Source organism: Neodiprion pinetum, chromosome 2 (genome assembly GCF_021155775.2).
Source record: "Neodiprion pinetum isolate iyNeoPine1 chromosome 2, iyNeoPine1.2, whole genome shotgun sequence".
Taxonomy (NCBI): domain Eukaryota; kingdom Metazoa; phylum Arthropoda; class Insecta; order Hymenoptera; family Diprionidae; genus Neodiprion; species Neodiprion pinetum.
Window position 1 is genome coordinate 25,538,681 of NC_060233.1, and position 20,767 is coordinate 25,559,447.

At 49.2% G+C, this 20,767-nt stretch overlaps 1 protein-coding gene across 5 annotated transcripts in view; it reads right to left on the bottom strand.

The window, feature by feature from the left end:
* Positions 1-20,767, bottom strand: part of TFAM (mitochondrial transcription factor A) — a 126,516-nt gene that overhangs the window by 56,780 nt on the left and 48,969 nt on the right. The window contains exon 3 of one of the 5 annotated variants that reach the window (XM_069133919.1): positions 16,970-17,029. The exons of the other annotated variants lie outside the window; for them this stretch is intronic. Within the exon in view, the coding sequence (XP_068990020.1) occupies positions 16,985-17,029 (45 nt within the window). The 3' untranslated portion in view covers positions 16,970-16,984. Of the gene's footprint in view, positions 1-16,969; positions 17,030-20,767 lie in introns of those variants that run through there. 5 annotated transcript variants of the gene reach the window in all.

Genomic DNA, 20,767 nt, shown 5'->3' on the forward strand with positions numbered 1-20,767 from the left:
AAGATACAACGGCATTGCCGACCGGCTGTCCCGAGGAAAGACACACCGGAATGGCACTTGTTGCCACAAGCAACGGCAGAGATCTTCGAGAAATGGGGCGAACCAGAGATAGATCTGTTCGCTTCCGAAAAGACCGCAATAAGCAGGCGGTACGTCTCGAGAGACTCAACCGATCGATCCGCCTACTTTATCGACGCATTCAGTCGACCGTGGGAGATCGAGCTAGCCTGGGTCTTCCCACCTCCCAGCCTCATTCCCAGAGTACTAGCGCACCTAAACAGCAGCAGGGGACAATATCTCGTCGTGGCACCCAAGTGGGAGAGGACGTTCTGGCTGTCGGACTTGCAGCAGAGGAGCAAGGAACCGCCGATTCGAATCCGAGACCTGCAGCAGACGTTGATAGACGTTTCGACGGGCCAACCACCACCGGAGGGGGACCGACTGTGTCTCCAGGTGTGGAAAGTTGGGGGTGGTCGGACGTAGTCAGGGACTGGTCACAGGAGGAGAGGGCCTTGCTGACAGCTAGCTGGCGCCGGTCTACCGTGGAAACTTACAAAGCCCCTCTTCGGAGGTGGATAGCTTGGTGCAGTCAACACCGGGGTAGCCCAACACGGCCGCGAGCACAGGATCTCACAAGGTTTTTAGCTCACCTGCACTTGAGAGAAGGCCTGGCATATAGTACGATCCTGGTACATAAGTCGGCAGTCGCAACCTTCTGCACGCCAGCGGTAAACCTGGCCTCCGATTTTCTCGTTCAGCAGATCTTAAAAGCGATCGCGGTGGCAAGACCCCGAGAGATAAGGACAGAAATCTGGGACGCTTCGATCCTGATGCGGTGGCTAGGCACGAGGGCTGAGAGGCTAACCTTGTTCGAGCTTTCGAGAAGGACTGCGGCGCTGCTGCTGCTGATCTCCGGCAGGCGCGTTCACGATTTGACCCTGCTCAAGATCTCACCACATTTTCTCCAAAACCTAGGGAAGGAGTTGGTTTTCTGGCCGACCTTCGGCTCGAAGACGGATAGACGAAGCTTCAGGCAGTCAGGCTGGCAACTGTCGAAGCACGAAAACATGTGGCTTTGTCAGATAACAATGATCCGAGCCCTACTTGAGATGTCTGAGGAACGTCGAGGGGGTTCAGAGGTCGACGAGCTATTTATTACGCTCACAGGCCCAGTAAAAGCAGCCTCTCGCACAGCTATCGCCGGATGGGTAAGGTCGGCGTAGAAGGAGGCGGGAATCGAACAATCCCCGGGAAGTATCCGCTCCGCGGTCGCCTCAAGAGGTTGGCTGGACAACGCCCCGATTCAAGAAATTCTCAACAGAGGAAATTGGAGGTCGGTGGAGACCTTCCGGAAGCATTATTACAAGGAAGTCCGATGCCAGGAAGGGTCGACTTTGCCGTCAACGTTCCGGGCGGTGTAATGAGTTATAATCACAAGAGAAATTTATGGTTGGCATATATTTTATTCTGAGACTTTATCGTTCGTTTATCTCTAATATTTTCCATGTATCTTCGTTCACATGGCGTTGAATAAATAATAATGAATTTAAAAAAAAAAAAAAAAATGAAAAAGAAAAGCGTAGTCACCAGCAGAGAACAAACACGTCTCTCGTAAGATGCCGTGTATCGGCCGAAGGTTCATAATGCAAGTGTTTTGAATTCCAACAAAACACGTATTATGGACCGAAGCCGATACACGGCATCCAGTAAGCAACTTGCTGGATGAGTAGGGACGCTATGAGATAAAGACACGGCTCACGCCGCGAGCTAGGTGACTACGCATGCGCAACGAGAAGGGGGACCTCCGGGAAGCCAGCGTTTGGTGGCAGGGGGTTGGTATTCGTATGTATAGGTGGATATAACACAGCTTCTCTCGTAAGATGCCGTGTATCGGTTTCGGTCCATAATACGTGTTTTGTTGGAATTCAAAACACTTGCATTCTCGAGAGCCGTAAAATAACTCAGTATAATTGCAAAATCCCCCATTTATGTTTATTGGAGATACCCGAGATCGAGTGGCCAGTTATTTAACCGATTATTACAGGACAAATTGCAGCTAATAATAAACGTGGTTTATTTCTATTTTTCGTGTAAGTATCTGCGTCAACCTCGATTTTTTCTTTAATGTATAGCTGTGTCTGCCTCTGCCACTGCCTCTGTCGCGGCTCGCAGCTCATCGTATCGGATAGGTTTTTTATCAGACATGTTGAAGATCATATGCATAATGTATACTATTACTATATTGTTTTTTAGAATGAGCTCTGATGATTCGGGTGAAAATACGCCACTGAAAAAAAAAGCACGTCCAACAGTTCCGAGCTCTCGTCGACCTCAAAGGTTCCGCGATGCTTGACTGTCGGAGAGCAATTTTAAAAGCTGGTTGAGCCGAGATCCAGTTAATAAATTCAAAGCAAAATGCACTTTGTGCAACGTTAATTTTACTGCAGAAATCGCAGTTATCCGCAATCATTCCAAAACACGCTCGCATTTGTTAAAAACTGAGTCGCTATCGAATCAACGATCAATTAATGCCTTCGTGGATCAAAGTAGCAGAGAGATTCCAATGAGTAAATCTACGATGAGGGCTGAAATAAAACTTTGTGGGTTCATGGTGGACCACAACATCTCGTTCCGCGTTGCAAACCACTTCACGGATTTGCTGAAAGATTGCTTCCCTGATTCGAAGATTCTGAAAGATGTGCAATTGAAGTCAACAAAAGCTACGGCGCGGGCGATACAGGATATAGATCCGTCAAAGGTTGAGAAATTTTTGTTGCCAGAACAAATGTATTTGGGGGTAAAGGTTGCAATTTTCCTACAAAAACCGGAAATCCGCCAAAATATCCGTCTCAAAGCTGATTTTCGGAAGGGCTGCAGTCAGTTTTTGGTTATTGGTTGTCTCCAAATAAAAAATCGCTTCGACTTCAACGATGTCGTCTTGCAAAAAATATCGGCTTTGAAACCGACGAATGCGATGCTGGAAAAAACTCGCAGAACTGTCCCCAGTCTGCTGTCGTTGATGCAGTCTTTGCCGCGTATCGTTAAAGAGGAGCAATACCAGGCAGTTGACGATGAGTGGCGAAAACTCCCACGGTTCGAGTTACCTAGCGACATTGATGTGACCGATGCAACCGATATATTCTGGCATAAACTTGGAAATTGTAGTGAGAATGATCATGTTGGTCATTCTTACCATAACTTATCAAAATTCGCTCTGGACGTAATATCGCTGCCACATTCCAACGCTGAATGTGAGCGTAAGTTCAGCGCGGTAAATTTGATCAAGACGAAAACTCGTAACAAGTTGATAACCCCGACGGTTAATGGGTTACTTCTAGCTGGCCAAAGAGTGAAAAAAAATTGTGTCACACTTGAACCTCTGGCCGACGAATACAAACGAATGAACAATAACACCCTTTATCCGCGGTCGATTCCAAAAGCCACTGCAACGGCAAGCAATACGAACGTCGACGAATCGGAACTATCCGAAGATGATTTTAGAATGCCAGAATAATAAAAAGTATTTTCGTTGAAAAAAAGACGTTATTTTAATAAAAAGTTTAATTTGAGTGTTTACAGTGCTTTTTGTTTCTTTTCAATCAATAAGTTTTACGTTTTTCAGGTTTTTCGAAAAGTACCAGAATTTTTTTATGCGTACGATAATGCTTCAGGCGAAGCACATGTCTGGATGTCTGTGGGCTGAAGCAGTGGCAACGGCGATCTACATACTCAACAGGACTGGGGAGTCGAGAAGTCAAGAGGGTTGTACACCGTACGACAGTGGACTGGGAGGAAGCCGAATCTTCGACACGTGAGGGTGTTCGGATCAAATGCTTACGCACACGTTTCAAAGCAAAAGACGACGAAACTCGATGCCCGAGCCAAGAAGTTCGTATTGGTGGGATACAAAAGTGAGTCTACAAATTACAGGGTATATGATCCTGTGGCACGGAAGGTTTTTGTTTCCAGCAATGTCATTTGCAACGAATAGAGCATGAACCAGGAGCCGCCTGAGACGAACATCGAGGTCATCTTCCCACTGACAAACGAGAACGAGGCAAACGACAACGTAAATGCTGCGGACGAAGCAGATGCCGAGAACGACATCGGTGAGAATGCGGCGGAAGAGGACGTCATCGTGAACAAGAACGAGGCAGAGCAAGGTCAACGACAGGACGAGGAAACACCGAGAACGCTGCGCAATCGAGCGCTGATAAAACCACCGACGAAATACGCGCTGTGCTTGGTAGAGCACAACATCCCGACGACATATAGAGGCAATGTCGAGTCCAGAGGCTGCTCAATAGGCGGAAGCCATTGACGAGGAACTCGAGTCTCTCGAGAAAAACGAAACATGGAAGATCGTTCCAAGGGTCCCAGGAAAGAAGACGATCGACTCGAGATGGGTGTTCAAGATTCTGCGCGACGAAGACGGCAACGTAACAAGATTCAAGGCACGTCTATGTGCCAGAGGGTTTATGCAGAGAGATGGGGCATAGACTATTCCGAAACCTTCTCCCCGATGGTGAGATACGACTCACTTCGGGTGCTCCTGGCCGTCATCACGCAGTTGGACCTTGAGACTACACAGTTTGATGTACGCACTGCTTTTCTACGCCGTACCCTGGACGAGGAAATTCATATGGAGGTTCCAGTTGAACTTCACAACGTCGAGGAAGTGAGATATCGAGGCGACGTGGCATGCCTGCTGTAGAAGTGGCTCAAGCAAGCACCACGTTGCTGGAACCGGAAATTTGTAGATTTTTTTGCGACGCTTTAACCTCGAGGGGACAGACGCAGACAAATGTGTTTTTTTTGGTGTCCACGACGGACATGATGTCTACCTCGCGCTGTTTCTCGACGATGGGATCGTCGTGTCAAAGTCAAAAGAAATAGTTTGGAGTATAATCGGTGCGGTACGCGAAGCGTTCGAGATCACGCTCGATTGCAGCACGTTCGTCGGTGTACAGATCTGCCGCAATCGAGCTAATAAATCGATGTTCATACATCAATCGGCGTATGTGACAAAAATCGTGCATCGGCTCGGCATGAAATAAGCAAGAGGACTTTTTATACCTGCGGATCCTCACACGGTGTTGTACCCGGCAGAAAGCGACGACGAAAAACAAAACGTGCCGCACCGCGAGGCAGTCGGGTTGTTAAAGTTTCTTACCGTGGTAACTCGTCCGGATCTAGCGTACTCAGTCAACGCAATCAGTAAATTCTTAAATCATCACAATGAGAGTCATTGGAATGCCGTGAAGCGTGTAATTTCGTACTTAATCGGGACAATCGGGCTCGGAATCGAGTATCGTGCGAGTGAATCGGGAACAGAGCTGACGGGGTACTCAGATATCGACTTTGCAAGCGATGTCACGACGCGTAGGTCGATGACGGGATACGCGTTCTGCATTACGGGGGGAATTGTGACGTGGTCGTCCCAGCGACAAAAACTCGCGTCTCTTAGTACAACCGAATCCGAGTATATCGCTGCAGCAACCGCGGCAAAAGAGGCTGTGTGGATCCACACACTGCTGAACGGTAAAGGGCAACGATGCAAGAATCCAACGGTGTTATATGTCGATAACCAGAGCGCTTACGACTCGTTCGCTGTTAAGAATATTTGAAAACCACTAAATGCTACATATACTATACATGAGTATAGGCCCAGCGAGGGCGCTGTAGCTTAGCCTTAGCTACAGCACTGTACCAATTAGTCTGCGTCGAGCTGCGCTTACGCTCGCACGTCCAAGCTCGCGGTTCGTTCGGAGCACACGCATGTCTCCTCAATTCTGTAACTCACTCTCTAATACAATAAAGCTTCCTATATACAAATAACCGCAGTCTAGTTTATTATCATTCGCAACCCTGAGTTCCATAAGCGAACGAAACACGTCGACATAAAGTATCACTATATACGCGAGAAAGTTGAGAATCGCAAAATCGACGTTGTTTTCATTCCGACTGAACACCAGTTGGCGGATATGTTCACGACGGCATTGCCAAAGAATCGTTTCATTGAATTGTCTTCAGAACTTGGGCTACGTATAAAACACTCAGACGGCCGGCGGAAGTGTTGAGTGTCTTCGCGTTTAATGCATGCGCAACGCGAGTCTCCGAGCCGAACAAGGCTTCGCCTAAGCAGCGGCTATGGTCAACGTGAGCGTACATACGTTCTCTAGTCAATAGCGTACAGCCGATGAGAGTACACGCGTTTTAAAGCAAGAGAGATTTGTCTAGATCTAAGTACAAGCTATCATAAAATATCAAGAACAAATATATATTCTTTCGTTACTTCCTTACATCTGAATAAAGTTTTTTTGTCTCCACACACGCTGATCCTTATCCTTGATTCACAACCTTATTCCGAGAGAAAGCCTATGCCTCAAAAATAACAAAAGGCAGCGCGAACTTACGAGGTCGCCCCAGAAAGTTCGACGTGTGAACTGCGAAAGGAGACATAGGGCCTCGGATAAAAACTGTTCAGTTTATATTACAGAAAGAAAAATGCTGTTCGCGACAAGTTCGCCAAACTCGTAGCAGCATCCAAACCTCCCAATCTACCTTCTCCACAGTCTCTTCCCTTCAACAGCAAAGAATATTCCCCTCCATCATCCACTCCTCATCCTGGTCCAAGCCGACAACAGCTTACCTCCTCACGTATGAACAATGCGACAGCAACAAAAACTGGGGTGAAGCTGGGGGGACGTATTCTCAAACTCCGGGCAAATAATAGCTAACATTAAAGCTTCGGAGGAGCTGTTTAGGCGACAACGCGGCAATCAACATGACTAGCAAGCTTAATATTTTACAATGGAATTGCCGCAGGATTTTTAGTAAGATTAATGGGTTTAGGGGCATCATTTACGACTTTGATATCATTTACCTTACGGAAACTTGGCTAACCGACATTCAACTCCTAACATATAAAGGCTTCAGCACCCTGAGGAGGGACAGGCCGTCTCTCATTCAAGGTGGCGACGTGGCTTTCCTCATTTCGAAGCAAATATTTTATCAAAGATTAGACTATCTCCCTCTTACCCAAAAATCGGAGTGGGACATGGTCCAAATTGAACTTTCAGACACATATTTGCACATTTTAAAAGTCTATAGACCTCCCAATACATTTCTAACGCGTGCCGAATGGAAATAGTTTTTCCAGGCTCTCGCTCAGTTTGAAAATCTCCTTGTTTTAGGAGACTTCAACTCACATCGCTGTACATAGGGGAGTCAACTTCTAAATCAAGATGATAAATTTCTACCTAATGCATTCGAAAACAATGATCTTATCATTTTAAATGACGGATCGCCAACTAGAATCTACACAGAACCTGATAAACGGAGTGTCCCGGATTTACTTTTGCTTCAGCATCGCTTTTTACGGGCACCTTCTGGCACGTAACTAAAGACTTATTAGTCAGTGACCACTTTCCTATTCACATAATTTTTTTTCTTCTCGAAATTGACGCTAAGATGGGTTAAAAAATTCGTTTTTTTTACGTATTCTGACCAGTTTCGCGTTTGTGATTTTTTTTTAGTACGATAGCTTCAATGAGGTCGAAGAAAAAATGGAAAAACGTCAAAACACAATATTTGACAGTCCGCAATAAATAGGAAGATTAGATGGTTCAATTTTGGTCGAAATGTGTTCCTTTGGATGACAAATGTTTTGCCCCTATTCCCAGCTGAAAATCTTCGGAGGCATTTTTTACATACTTATGCGGCTAGACCCTTTATGCGAGAACTTATGAAAACGGTTTGAATCAGTATGAGCAAACCTACAAAAGTGTATGAAGATAACTCTGGTGCGATAAGCATCGCTAAGTATGGTGACTACACGATAAAGTCGAAGCACATAGAAATTCATTATCAATATGTAAATGAATGTGTGGGTGACAAAACTATTGAGGTGGTCAAATTGGATACGAATAAAAACATAGCCGATATATGTACAAAAGCATTATGCAAAGCAAAATTCTAAAATTTTAGGGATAAAATGAATGTGAGGTAAACAGAGCCGTCACGATGCAAATTTCGGAACATTATTGAGAAATGAGAGCTTTGAAATGTAAAGTATGAAGTATAGAGGAATGCAATGTATGACGTGCTACAAGAAAAAAATTTGTAAGGCACAGTGAGCGATCATTTGTGAGAATTAAAAAATTAAAAGCTTTCAGAAACGTCAAAAAAAAAAAAAAAAAATTAAAGAAAACTGTTACGATACAAATGTGAGGAGGCGTGTTGAGAAGTATAAATACACATTCGCATCATATACGTTAGTACGAGTAAGCGCACGAACGAAAGCCTACACGTATATATAGGTTGTGTGTGAACGGCTACGCGTATGTATTGGTATGCGGTGAGACAGCCGTCGACAACGAGAGAGCTAGAGAATAAAGCAGTCGTTCTGCCTTCACGCTGGGAAGCGAATGTAAAGGCAAACATATAAATATTTCCCGTTATGTTTATTAGATAATGTTTCGGCAAAGTATCGAATAGTTAAATGTGTATCTCGTGACACGCAAAATCGTCCTCACGCATGGACGCACACTCACGTGCAATGTTTACTTGCCGTCTCTGCGTCAAATCTCGCCGCTTGCCCATGTCGCGACTCAAAACCTATCAGCTGTATTTCATGTATTGTCTACTGTCTCAAAATCATGTACGTGTGTAATTAATGTGTTCTCTCGCTCTGTAAATCATCACTCTCTGTAACGTTCTCTTGCGATACGGTCTGTATCGCCGCATCAGAATCAATAAAATTCTCGGTTACTGTTAATCATCATCTCTCTCCATCTCAACATCATTTCGTTTCATTTACACTCGTCCTGAATCACTAGTTCGAGGATCCTACGTCGATGATCCATATCCTTTTCCCTTGTCTCTAACCAGATGATAAAGTTTATACTAGTAATGAAATATTCGTGATATGAGTCTTTTGATGACCCCAAATATCAACACCGGCAAGACAAGCCTGTTTAGCTGTTACTTCTCGCCGAATGTAGCAACGGCAGACTTCGAGATCGAACTGATCGGCTGGAGGGCGCTGCCCGGGCGGCCGGAGGCAGGATCCTCGTGGTTGGCGACTTCAACGCGAAGTCACCACTGTGGGGATCGGGTAAATGGGATGAGAGGGGCAGAGCAGTAGCCGAACTGATGGCAAGACTTGACCTCGCTCCCATCACACACAGGAGGAGCCCCCACTTAGCACCGGGACAGCACGGGCTCGAAGTCGGTAATAGACATTACGATGGGGAGTCCTGAAGTAGCTGCCGAAATGCAGGGGTGGTGGGTCCTGGAGGATGAAACCCTCAGCGACCACCGCTGTATCTACATGAGGTGGGTACCGAGTTAGAGACCAGCGAAAACCGGCAAGCAACAAGGGAGGCGGCCCGGTGCGGGTTGGACGATAAAGAAGCTTGACATGGAGGCCATGGCAGCATGCCTCCGCAAAGAGGGAGAAGCAAAGCAAAGCGGGCTTCGAGATCGAGAGGCTGATGACCGCTGTCACCAGAGCTGCGTTCCGAAATCTTACTCGGGTTAACTATAGTAAACTCGAGCCGTTCAGAAATGCCAAGTTGACCTATGTTACAACGTTCAGAAAGCTACTCGAATTTACTCGAGAGTTAACTATTTCTACCCACGTCGGGAGGTAGGTAGAAAGTACTCGACACGCGCAATACGCTTATTTTCAAAATGCGCCTCCTCTGCAAAACAATGAAAAAGAAAAGAAAGAGAAGTACGCGGTTTTCTTTGTTAACAATCTTTAACAGCAAAAAGTCTCTCCAAAGTGAAAACACGAAATCAACACGAAATTGGCTAGAAAAAATGTCTGAAAATGGACCAAGCGTCATATTTGTGACAGACGGAAGAGGAAATAAAATTTTTAACAAGAATGGGTTAGCGCTTGTTCAAAATACGACAGGTAAATTAAGAACGGAAAGTAATAAACTAACAATTACTATTTGTATTGCTAAATGCAACTACAATCAGGTTTTTTAACTATTATTTTTAATAATTGGTAACTATCTGCGTTTTGGAGTTTACTACTTAAGAAACGATTTGAGTTGTAAGGCCCGGTACGGAAATTTTATGAGGAGTAAAATCAAGTGTAACACGGAAACTTGAGGCGTTAAGTAGAAAGAGACAAACATATATATCTGTAGGATTGAACCTGCAAAAGAATGAGATGGGATACATTATACAGCGTATCCTATACTCGGGGCCTCCTCTTTGTGCGATGCTTCGTAGTCTCACTGTATAGTTCACTACCTCTGGTCTGAAGGTCAGTTCACAATTGACGCATACGTTTACGTTCACGCTCTCGTATCACGCTCAAGTTCTAAATTTATCGACGGGAAAAGTCATGAAAAATTCAGGGAATTTTAACTGATTGTGAGCGAAATTATCACCACAACAAAAAGCTATGTTTTACTTATTGCTTCTCTCAACAATGGCCAATCACAGATCGCAGACAACAGTATTTGGAGGAGACTATCGAAAGCACACGTATTATAGAGGCATATGTTTTCGTTTCTGATATTAACTGACTGTAGAGTGCCTGAATTGCCGTTTTTCATAATTGGTAACGTGATATGTTTTTCGAACAACAACTTGTCCCTGACTTCATCAGCTCTCATGCCCAAATATCGTGCCTTTCGTGACTTCATTTCCGATGCTTTACCATGGCCCCGCCAATCTTCTACCTCACGTGTTGCAAGTATTTGCGGCACACTTCGCGTACGGCTGCAGGCAACGTAAAGTCGACGTTGTCCATATCCTTCTTCGCTGTTTTCCACAGGGATAGAACATTGGCGTAGAACATGTACTGGTGTTTCGCATATAACACAGAAGTGTGCACCTGATGGCTTTCCATGAGTGGTATATGCAGGACATGAATCTAATTCAACGTCATCGGGACTATTTGTTTTTTCTAAAGCCTTTGACGCTGTCGATGGTATATCCTCAATTTTTTTAGATTTCTCCTGCTCGCCTGAATCGATGTTGAAAAAATTTTAATTAAAAAAATACAATTACTCATTACTTTTATGATTTGTCATTAAAAATAACCCAATCACCAACGACATTTCTGCAGTATACTTGAAAAAACTTCAATTTCAACTCACTTTTGTAATGTGTCAATGATTTCAATGAGGAATAACGTTTATGACGGCAAATTAAAAAAAATTACGGATGACTCTTGCATTGAATAATTGAATTTGTTTAAATTATCTTTGTGATTTATACATGTATTTGGAAGAAATTCAATTGAATTTATCATTCTCATGTTATTAAACTGACAATATTCCAACAAACGGACTGACATTTGATTGAATTTTTTGAAACATACGTTAATCACAGAACTAACTATTCGACCGTCCCCTACTCGGTTGTCATCTTGTCGTGGTGTAGGGGCCTGGTCTAAATGAGTCTTGAAAGTCATTCCGGCGCCGGGATTCCTTGAATCTCGAGGCTGGGCTGACCTCAGGATGAGCGGTCACTAAAAGACAACCGGCTCAATCCCTCGGGACTGAGTGTGTGAATGGAACGAGTGCGTGGGATGCGGTTGGGGCCCCTGGGGCGATTCCTCGGAGACTAACCAAGGAAGGAGTAGTAGCCGACCGACCGGGGCTCCGGGTGAAGTCAGTACCTTTACCGGACCTCTGTGGCGTACTACGGGTAAACGTAAGTCCACGGAACCTCGGTTCCATGGCGAAGGTCCCAGGAAACATGCCCAAAGTGGGAGAACCGCTCCCCGCGGCTGTCTGGAGCCAATCTGGGGGTCAAACCTGGGGCGCCGGGCGCATGCGTGGAAGATTACCTGGTCAGTATTTCCTCATACCCGATGTCCGGTAGGGGAAATCCGGCAAGGTCCACAGGGAGCGGAGAGTGACTAACGGCGACCTAAGGGAGGGACCCTGACAAAAAACCCAAGATGGAGAGTAATAGGAGATCAACAATTACGGCGCAAGGGATCGGAGCCCTAGTGCCGGCGGGGAACGTTGGTGACAGAGCAGGCCACACCCCGTCGTCATCATATGACTGCAACTAACTACACTTACACACACACAACAGGAGGAGGAGCGGAATTTCAGTGCAAGGAAGCCCGGACATCTACTACACCTTGGACAATGAGACCATCCTGAGTCCGTATCTCAGAACACCTGCGAGACAGCAGGAGGATGAAGATGAGGCTTCCATAGAGCACCCAAGAAACGCGATCAAGAGGGCCAATGCAGTAATCGAACAATTGCTCGACATTGGCGACGGATGAGGAGATTCAGGAAAAGAGAACATCCTGGACGGCTCCAAAGGACAGGCGACCTAAGCGCAAAAAAGATATAGAAAGCGACGGCAGCCGGGAAGAGGCACAGGAGAGCTCGGGCGGCCGCAGACCCAAGAAGACTCGGGACACAGCGGAGAACGGGAGGGGCTTACAGCCTCAGCCCCCCCCCCCCACCGCCGGAACCCAAACTACGGGAAGCAGAGGGACACCGTATAGCTGGTACACCCAGACAGCCGACAATAACGGCCATCAGGGAAACCGCCACCCACACGGCAACGTCCGCTCCGACGGGGACAGAAGCAGAGGAGGAGGGGTTACGGAGAGAAGGTGAAGAAAAGAAAAGGAAGACTGTGCGTATACAGGCTGAGGGTAGGACCTACCTTGATCTTATCCGAAACCTGAAGCGGACTATCCGGACCGATGACATCAAGGTCAATGGCATCAGACAGGCGAGGCTGAACGAAGACGTGCTGGTAACGGTCGTAGGTCAGACGGATGCGGCACAACTAGTGCTCAGGCTTCAAAACGAAGGGATCGCCGCCGAAATTATGGGTGAACGGACGAAAAGGGCCATAATTCAGAATATTGAGGCGAACACAACGGAGACAGAGATCACCCAGGCGGTGGACACAGCCACAGAAGGCCGAACAGAAATAGTTTTCCTCAAGAGCACACCACGGGACACCCTCACGGCGTGCATCAGAGCCCCGGGGAAGACAATCGACGCCCTGATTAGGCTGCGGCACGTAAAAATCGGCTGGACACGAGCCAGTACTAGGGAATACAAAGAGGATAAGAGGTGCTTCAGGTGCGGGACGGTCGGGCACACGGCAGGGTCATGTAGGGAGGCAGACAAGGTCTGCTTCAGGTGCAAGCAACCGGGGCACATAGAGAAAGAGTGTGAACGGCAACCCGCGGAGAACAAGGGGTCAAAGGCTGCCACTCCCCCGACAGCGACCACAACGAGAGAGAAGACAGCGAAGCAAATCAGCGCGGAAGAAAGAATCCTGCGGGGAACACGCACTTTCAGATCGTGCGGGGTCCAAACGTCGATACGGGAAGAAAGGGCCACACCTGCTAACAGGGCCAATATCGTCGACCACCCTGGACAAGGTGCCTTCAGCTACGCAGAGGCGGCCAGGGCTAAGGAACAGACGAGGAACCCATCGTCGCATACCACACCTGTGGCCACCGCTGCTGCGACGGCCAACGGAGGACGGGAGAGGACTAAAATACAAGCGGCAGGGCAAATCCCCGAGCAAGGAGTGAGTAAGAAGAGACAGCAAAGGGGATTCGCGGTAATGATCAGGGTCGAGGGGGAGGTATACGAAAGAACCCTGGAGAGGATTAAAAGGGGTGTTCCACCACCGGAAGGCGGGGGCCTGCGGAGCATCAGAAGGAGTAGGGACGGGTCCCTCCTAATGGTATGCGAAGAGATGTTAACGGCCAAGAAAATGGCGGACCTGGTGGCCACAAAGCTAGGGGATGGGGCCGACGTCAAAGTACTGGGTGACAGGGAGATAATAAAGATTCGTGGGCTGGACGCACTAGTGCAGGCGGAAGACATCCGAACCGCACTCATCAACGAGATACCTACGGAAAGGGAGGACAGCGACCAGACGGAAGTTCTACGGATTATTACCTACCCTTGGATGGAGAGAGCCGCCATCGTAAAAATCAGTCGGCGCACCTTACAGGCCCTGAAGGGGAGAGACAACATAAGAATAGGTTGGACCACGGCCAGAATTATCATTGGCCCGCAAGGAGTACGATGCAGGAAGTGCAATAGACACGGGCATAAGGAGGAGGTGTGCCGTGGCCCTGGGGGCAGGGACAGCGCGGAAAATTAGTAAAAGGGACAGAGCGCAATAGGGCCTCACCGGGAAGTTCCCCGCGGGGGACGTGCCAAGAGGTCGCGAAGTTCGACAGTTTAGCAGAGCAGAGAACCGCTCCAGTGTGGAATAGTACTAAGAATGAGGTGCCCCAACCGGCACCGGGCAACAACAACAACAACCCGGAACAGAAAATGACGGTGAGTCTCAACTGTCTACAAATTAACTTGAACAACTCGAGGGCTGCGACCGATCTACTGGCACAAACTACCATAGACCAGCGGACAGACGTGGCCATAATCAGCGAACCTGCTAAAACAGGCAGAGGCTTGGGCAGGTGGTACAGTAGCAATAATCGGAAAGCCAGCGTCGTTATTATAAACAAAAACCTGTCAGTAAAAAAGCTGGTGGCGGGTAGGGCCTATGTGGTGGTCGAAGTAGACAAAACAGTGATCGTAAGCTGCTACCTCGCACCGAATGAAAAATGGAGGGATTACGAGAGACAGGTGGCCGAAATAGAAAATATACTGCGAGCCATACTTCACGAGGGTCCGACTAATAGAAAGAGGCGTGGGGTCATCCTGGCTGGAGACCTGAATTCCAAATCAAGGATATGGACTGACAGGACCGACCGGCGAGGGACGAGGATCGAAGAACTGATAGATGCTCTGGACATGGTGTGTTTGAACCTGAACGGAGAGCATACCTTCGAGCGACGGGGACGGTCCGCGGTGTTAGACGTCACCATAGCAACACCGGACGTAGCTAGCCGAATATCAGGTTGGACAGTCCTAGAAGTAGAAACCCTTAGTGATCACAGGGCAATATGCTTCCGACTCCAAGGCAAGGAGGAAGCGACAGGACAAAGGCCACCAACACAGAAGGATGGCACCCGTAAATGGATCCTCAAGAAGCTCAATGAGGCTAAGCTGAAGCGGTGTGCGAGCGAGGTGAAAACACCAAGCAAGGGGGACCCCGAGGATATGGCGGGGGAGCTTACAAGATCCATACAAGAATTATGTGATAGGGTCATGCCAAGGCAGCGTCACGGCGGCGGAAGGAAGACCGTCTATTGGTGGAACGAGGAGATCGCGGCAGGCAGGCAAAGATGCGTAAAAACAAGAAGGTTTCTGCAAAGGGAACGAAAGAGAAGGGCACGTATGGGGGAGCAGGTCCCCGAAGACCAGGAGGACAAGCTCCGGGGGGAGAGACGAGCACTTCGCAAGCTCATAAGAGCAAGCAAAGGCAGAGTCTGGGATGACCTCATACGGACCATCGACGACGACGTATGGGGGAAGCCATATAAAATCGTTACAGGGAAACTAAGTAATGCCAGTGCGGGACCTTCGAATATGGAGGAAGCGATGGAGGTGTACGCCACGCTGTTCCCAGCGGGACCGACTTTGGCGCCGAGCGGCGAGGACGAAGGACGATACGAAGACCAGCGAGAGGCAGACACAGCCGACGGTGGACCTTTAGGCTACGCCGAAATAGACAGGGCAGTGAGGAGAATCAAGACGGGTAAGGCGCCGGGACCCGATGGCATCTACCCCGAAGTAGTGAAAAAAATTTACAGGGTGAACCCGGCCCCCTTTGGCGAAACGATAAGCAGGTGCCTCGAACGGAGATACTTCCCGAAGATCTGGAAAGAAGCAGAGCTGATCCTGATACCGAAGGGCCCGAGCAAAACCGGCGGCGAAGAAGAAGAAAAGAAAAAACAGGGATACAGTCCGATCAGCCTCCTGAGTGTCCTGGGCAAAACGCTGGAGAGAGTTGTGGATGATAGAATAAAAGGTCACCTAAAAAATAGTGGCTTCCTCAGCAAAAGTCAATACGGCTTCCGCGAAGGCCTCTCAACGATCGACGCAGTGGACCGGGTGACGACGGCTATTAAACAGAAAACCAAGAGGATAGGCTGGGTGGCTGGGGTATGCATCGAAATAAGAAATGCGTTTAGGTCCATCCCCTGGCCGGAGATAATGGAGGCAGCGGCAACGGCCGAGCTTCCGGAAGACCCAACAGGGATCCTCAGATCATACCTACACGATAGGCACATCCAGATTAGGGCAGGGGGGAAGAGCATCAAGGCGCAACTGACAAGAGGCATCCCCCAAGGCTCGATACTGGGGCCAACCCTCTGGAATCTAGCATATAATAAAGTACTATCAAAAACATATAACACGGACATGGAGATTACCTGTTACGCGGACGATACCTTGATCCTGGTGGAGGGACGGACAGGGAAGGAGACCGCAGAGAGGGTGTCCCGTGCAGCCGCGGAGGTCATAGAACAGATCGAAACGCTAGGCCTTCAGATCGCGGTAGAAAAAACAGAGGTGGTCTTCTTTACGAAGAAAAGAGCTCCACCACCAGATACGGTACAAATCAGAGGAAAGGAGATCCATGCTACCAGAAGTATGAAATACCTAGGCATTATTCTAGACAGGAAACTGAACTACTCGGAGCACCTGGACATGGCGTCGGCCAAGGCCATAAGAGTAATGGATAGTATCGGGAGGCTTATGCCCAATATCGGGGGACCGAAACAGGCGAGATGGAAGCTACTCGCACGCGTCGGCGAATCCATCGTAATGTACGGTGCTCAAATCTGGGGCGACGAGGCCAGAAAGGAGACGCGATCCAGGAAGCTCAGGGTAGTTCAAAGGGCATGCGCACTGAGGGTTGCGTCGGCGTACCGAACGGCACCCAATGAGGCTCCTACCGTAATCGCAGGTATACAACCTCTCCCCCCACAGGGTCGCCACCTTGTCGTGGTGTGGGGGGCTTGATGCTCTTCGCGATGGACTGCTGGAGCGATGCCGGCGGGGCCTTCGGGCCCCAGCAGGTCCTACCTTGCCGGTAAGGTTCACAGGGAGTGGAGGGTGACTAACGGCGACCTAAGGGAGGGACCCTGAATAAAAACCCATGACGGAAGAGGAGTTAAGAGCAACACTTACGGTGCAAGGGATCGGAGCCCTAGTGCCGGCGGGGAACGATGGTAAGCGAGCAGGCCACACCCCGTCGTCATCATATGACTGCAAGACCACACGGACATACATTAACAACCGGAGGCTCAGTGGTATCACCCCACAGCAAAGCCCGGATAGGTACTACACCTTGGACAACGTCACCATCCTAAGTCCAGAGTATAGCACGCCAATCAGACACCAGGAAGAGGAAGAACCGTCTATGGAAGAATCGTTGAGCCTGAAAAATGCAATTAGAAGGGCCAACGCGGTCATAGAGATTCTGCTGGACATAGGGGAAAAAATTCGCAAATCTTACGGGCGAAGCGTGAACCTCAAGAGGGAGGCGCGGGCAGAGGCCGACAACCTGTCCGCCAGACTGAATAGAGAACTCATGGATGCGATCAATTGCCCAGAAACGCAGGAAGAGGTCGAGAGGGTCCAGATGCTGATAATGAGCTGGCCGAGCAGGATTGGGACAGTTATGTTCACGGTCTCGGGATCCAGGCGCTTCAGTGGAGCGATCATCAACGAGATGGAGCAACTCAGGGACCACGGTCAATGGACCATCAACAGATGGAGCGAGAACGCGCCGCTGAATCTGACCGACGAGGAAATACAGGAGAAGAGAACTTCCTGGACGGCTCCAGAGAGCAGGCGACCAAAGCGAAAAAAGAACTTAGAAAGCGACGGCAGCTGTGAGGATGCGAGGGAGAACCCGGTGGGCCGAGCATACAAAAAGACACGAGACACAGACGAGAACGCAAGAGGGTCACACCTCCCGTCCCCCACGCTGGAAAGGGAGATACAGGAAGCGGAGGCACCCCACATGAACAGTACACCCAGCCAGGGAGCAACAACTTCCGCCGGGAGATCGGATAAACGGACGACAACGCCCACCCCGATAGGACCCAAACCGAACGAGGAGGAGCCACGGGGAAAAAAAACACATTAAGCGAAAGAAGAACGGTGATGATCCGGGCTGAGGGCAGGACCTACCCTGAACTCACCACGGAACTCAAGAACAAAATTCAGACCGACGACATCAAGGTGTATGGGATCAGACGGGCGAGAGGAAAAGAGGACGCCCTGGCGATGGTGTTTGGACACGCGGACGCAACGCAACTGGTAAGCAGACTCCAGGGCGAAGGGCTCACGGCTGAGGTCATGGGAGACAGGAGGAAGAGGACCATTATACAGAATGTGGAAGCCACAGCAACGACCGAAGAAATCACTGAGGCAGTAAACCGGGCCACAGGTGGACAGGCGGAGGTGATCTTCGTCAAGAACACACTACGGGGCACTCTCACGGTGTGCATCGGGGCCCCCGGTAAGGTGGTCGATGCCCTTCTTCGACAGAGACATTTGAAGATCGGCTGGACGCAAGCCCGGGCTAGGGAATATGTCCAGGACAGTAGATGCTACAAATGCGGGACGGTCGGCCACGTAGCAGGGGAATGCAGGGAAGCAACGAAGGTTTGCTTCAGATGTAAGAAGCCGGGTCACGTGGAGAAGGAGTGTGAAACGCAACAGATGGAGATCGTGAATAAGGGAGGAGAGGGAAACGGAGCTCCCAAGGCTGCCACCCACCCAAACCAAACCGCAGCGAAGGGACAGACGATGAGCAGGGCGACGCAGCCGGTAATAAGCGCGACGGAAAGAGTGCTGAGAGGCACACGCACCTTCAGGTCCATCGGGGTGCAAACGACAAGTTGGGAGGATGGACCTACTTCTACTTCTACCAACACACCGAGAACCGAGGGCCTATCTCGCCCAAGGGTAATCAGCTACGCACAGGCGGCCAAGTCGAGCGACCTGGCAAGATATCGAGCACCGCGTACCCCAACGGCAACCACCTCTAATGGGGCGACCAGAGGAGCGGGGAAGACAAATCGACAAGACGCCGGGCCCGCCCCCGATCGACGGGGAGAACCTGGGACACAACAAACGCGGCGCAGCAACAACACGAGAGGGGTCGCACTTAGGATTAAGGTAAAGGGGGAAGAATACGAGAGAACCCTGGCCCGGATTAAGGCGAGTATCCCACCACCGGTAGGCGGGGGATTGAGGGGCATAAGGAAAAGCAGGGATGGGTCTCTCTTAATGATCTTTGAAGAAATGAAAATAGCCAGGGAGATGGCAGAACTGGCTACAGAAAAGTTGGGGGAGGGTGTGGACGTCAGTTTACTAGGCGACAGGGAGACGTTTAAGATCCGGGGTCTGGACGTACTGGTACAAGAGCAGGAAATTCTAGCCGCCCTCGCCAGTGCGGTACCCACAGAGTCTGAGGACAGAGATCAGACGGAGATATTGAAAATTTTCACGTACCCCTGGATGGAGAGAGCGGCTATAGTCAGAACCAGTCGGCGCACCTGGCAATCTCTGAGGAGCATGGGAATAATAAAGATAGGTTGGACCACGGCCAGAATCATAACGGGTATACAAGGCACGCGTTGCAAAAAATGCAATAGACAAGGACATAAGGAAGAAGTGTGCCGGGGTCCCGGGGGACAGGGAAGACACAAAAACCCACAAATACCACCACAATCCAGAAACAGAGTTAATGGAATACCAGCGGAAAGACACCCGGACATGGACGTGAACATAGACACACAGATGGACGTCACCGGGGAACAGGCCGCTGCCCCAGTGGGATGTAGTACGAGAATCGAATTAACCCTACCAGGCGCGGACACAGACCTTAATGCCCACAATGAAGAGGAACAACAGTAATACCAACCTCAACTTCATCCAAATTAATCTTAATAACTCGAGAACAGCCTCGGATTTACTCAGACAAATGGTGGGAACAATGAATGTAGACGTGGTCATTGTTAGTGAGCCCTCCAGGACAGGCCGGGGTTTTGGGAACTGGTACTCCAGCAATGACGGTAAGGCCAGCATTATTACAACACGCAGAGATCTGAAAGTGCGGAAGCTAGCCACGGGCAAGACGTTCGTAGCCGTGGAAGTGGAAAACATCATAGTCATCAGCTGCTACCTCCCGCCCATTGACAAGTGGCAAGACTTTAATAAACAGGTCTCCGACCTAGAGAAGATGTTCGAGACCGTGCGGAAACCGGCACTAAAGGAGAATAAGACGACAGGACTCATACTAGCGGGGGACCTGAACGCTAAGTCGCGACTCTGGACGGACAGGACGGAACGGAGGGGAAGCAGGATCGAGGAAATGATAAGCAGCTACGACCTGCTATGTCTCAACGAACACGGTGTACCAACCTTCGAGCGCAGGGGCTCAATGGCAGTTCTGGACATCACGCTGGCATCACCAGAAATAGCAGCCAGGGCGCACAGCTGGAGAGTGTTGGAGGATGAGACCCTGAGCGACCACAGGGCCATCGCTTACACAATCGAAGCGACTACGAGCAGCGCCATGAAAGCAAAACAGAAAGAGCGACAAATTAACACCAGGACGAACTGGAGCTTGAAAAAACTGAACCGCTCCAAACTTGAGAAGCTTTTAAAGATCATGGACAGACCGGGCAACGGAAGCCCGAACGAACTAGCTCAGGCCTTGAAGGCGAAAATACAGGACATATGCGACGCGGCGATGCCAAAGGTCCCAAAAGAAGGAAGAAGAAGAGCCGCCTTCTGGTGGAACGATGACATCGCGAAGGAGAGGAGAGGCTGTATGCGCATGCGCAGGGAGCTGCAGCGTGAGC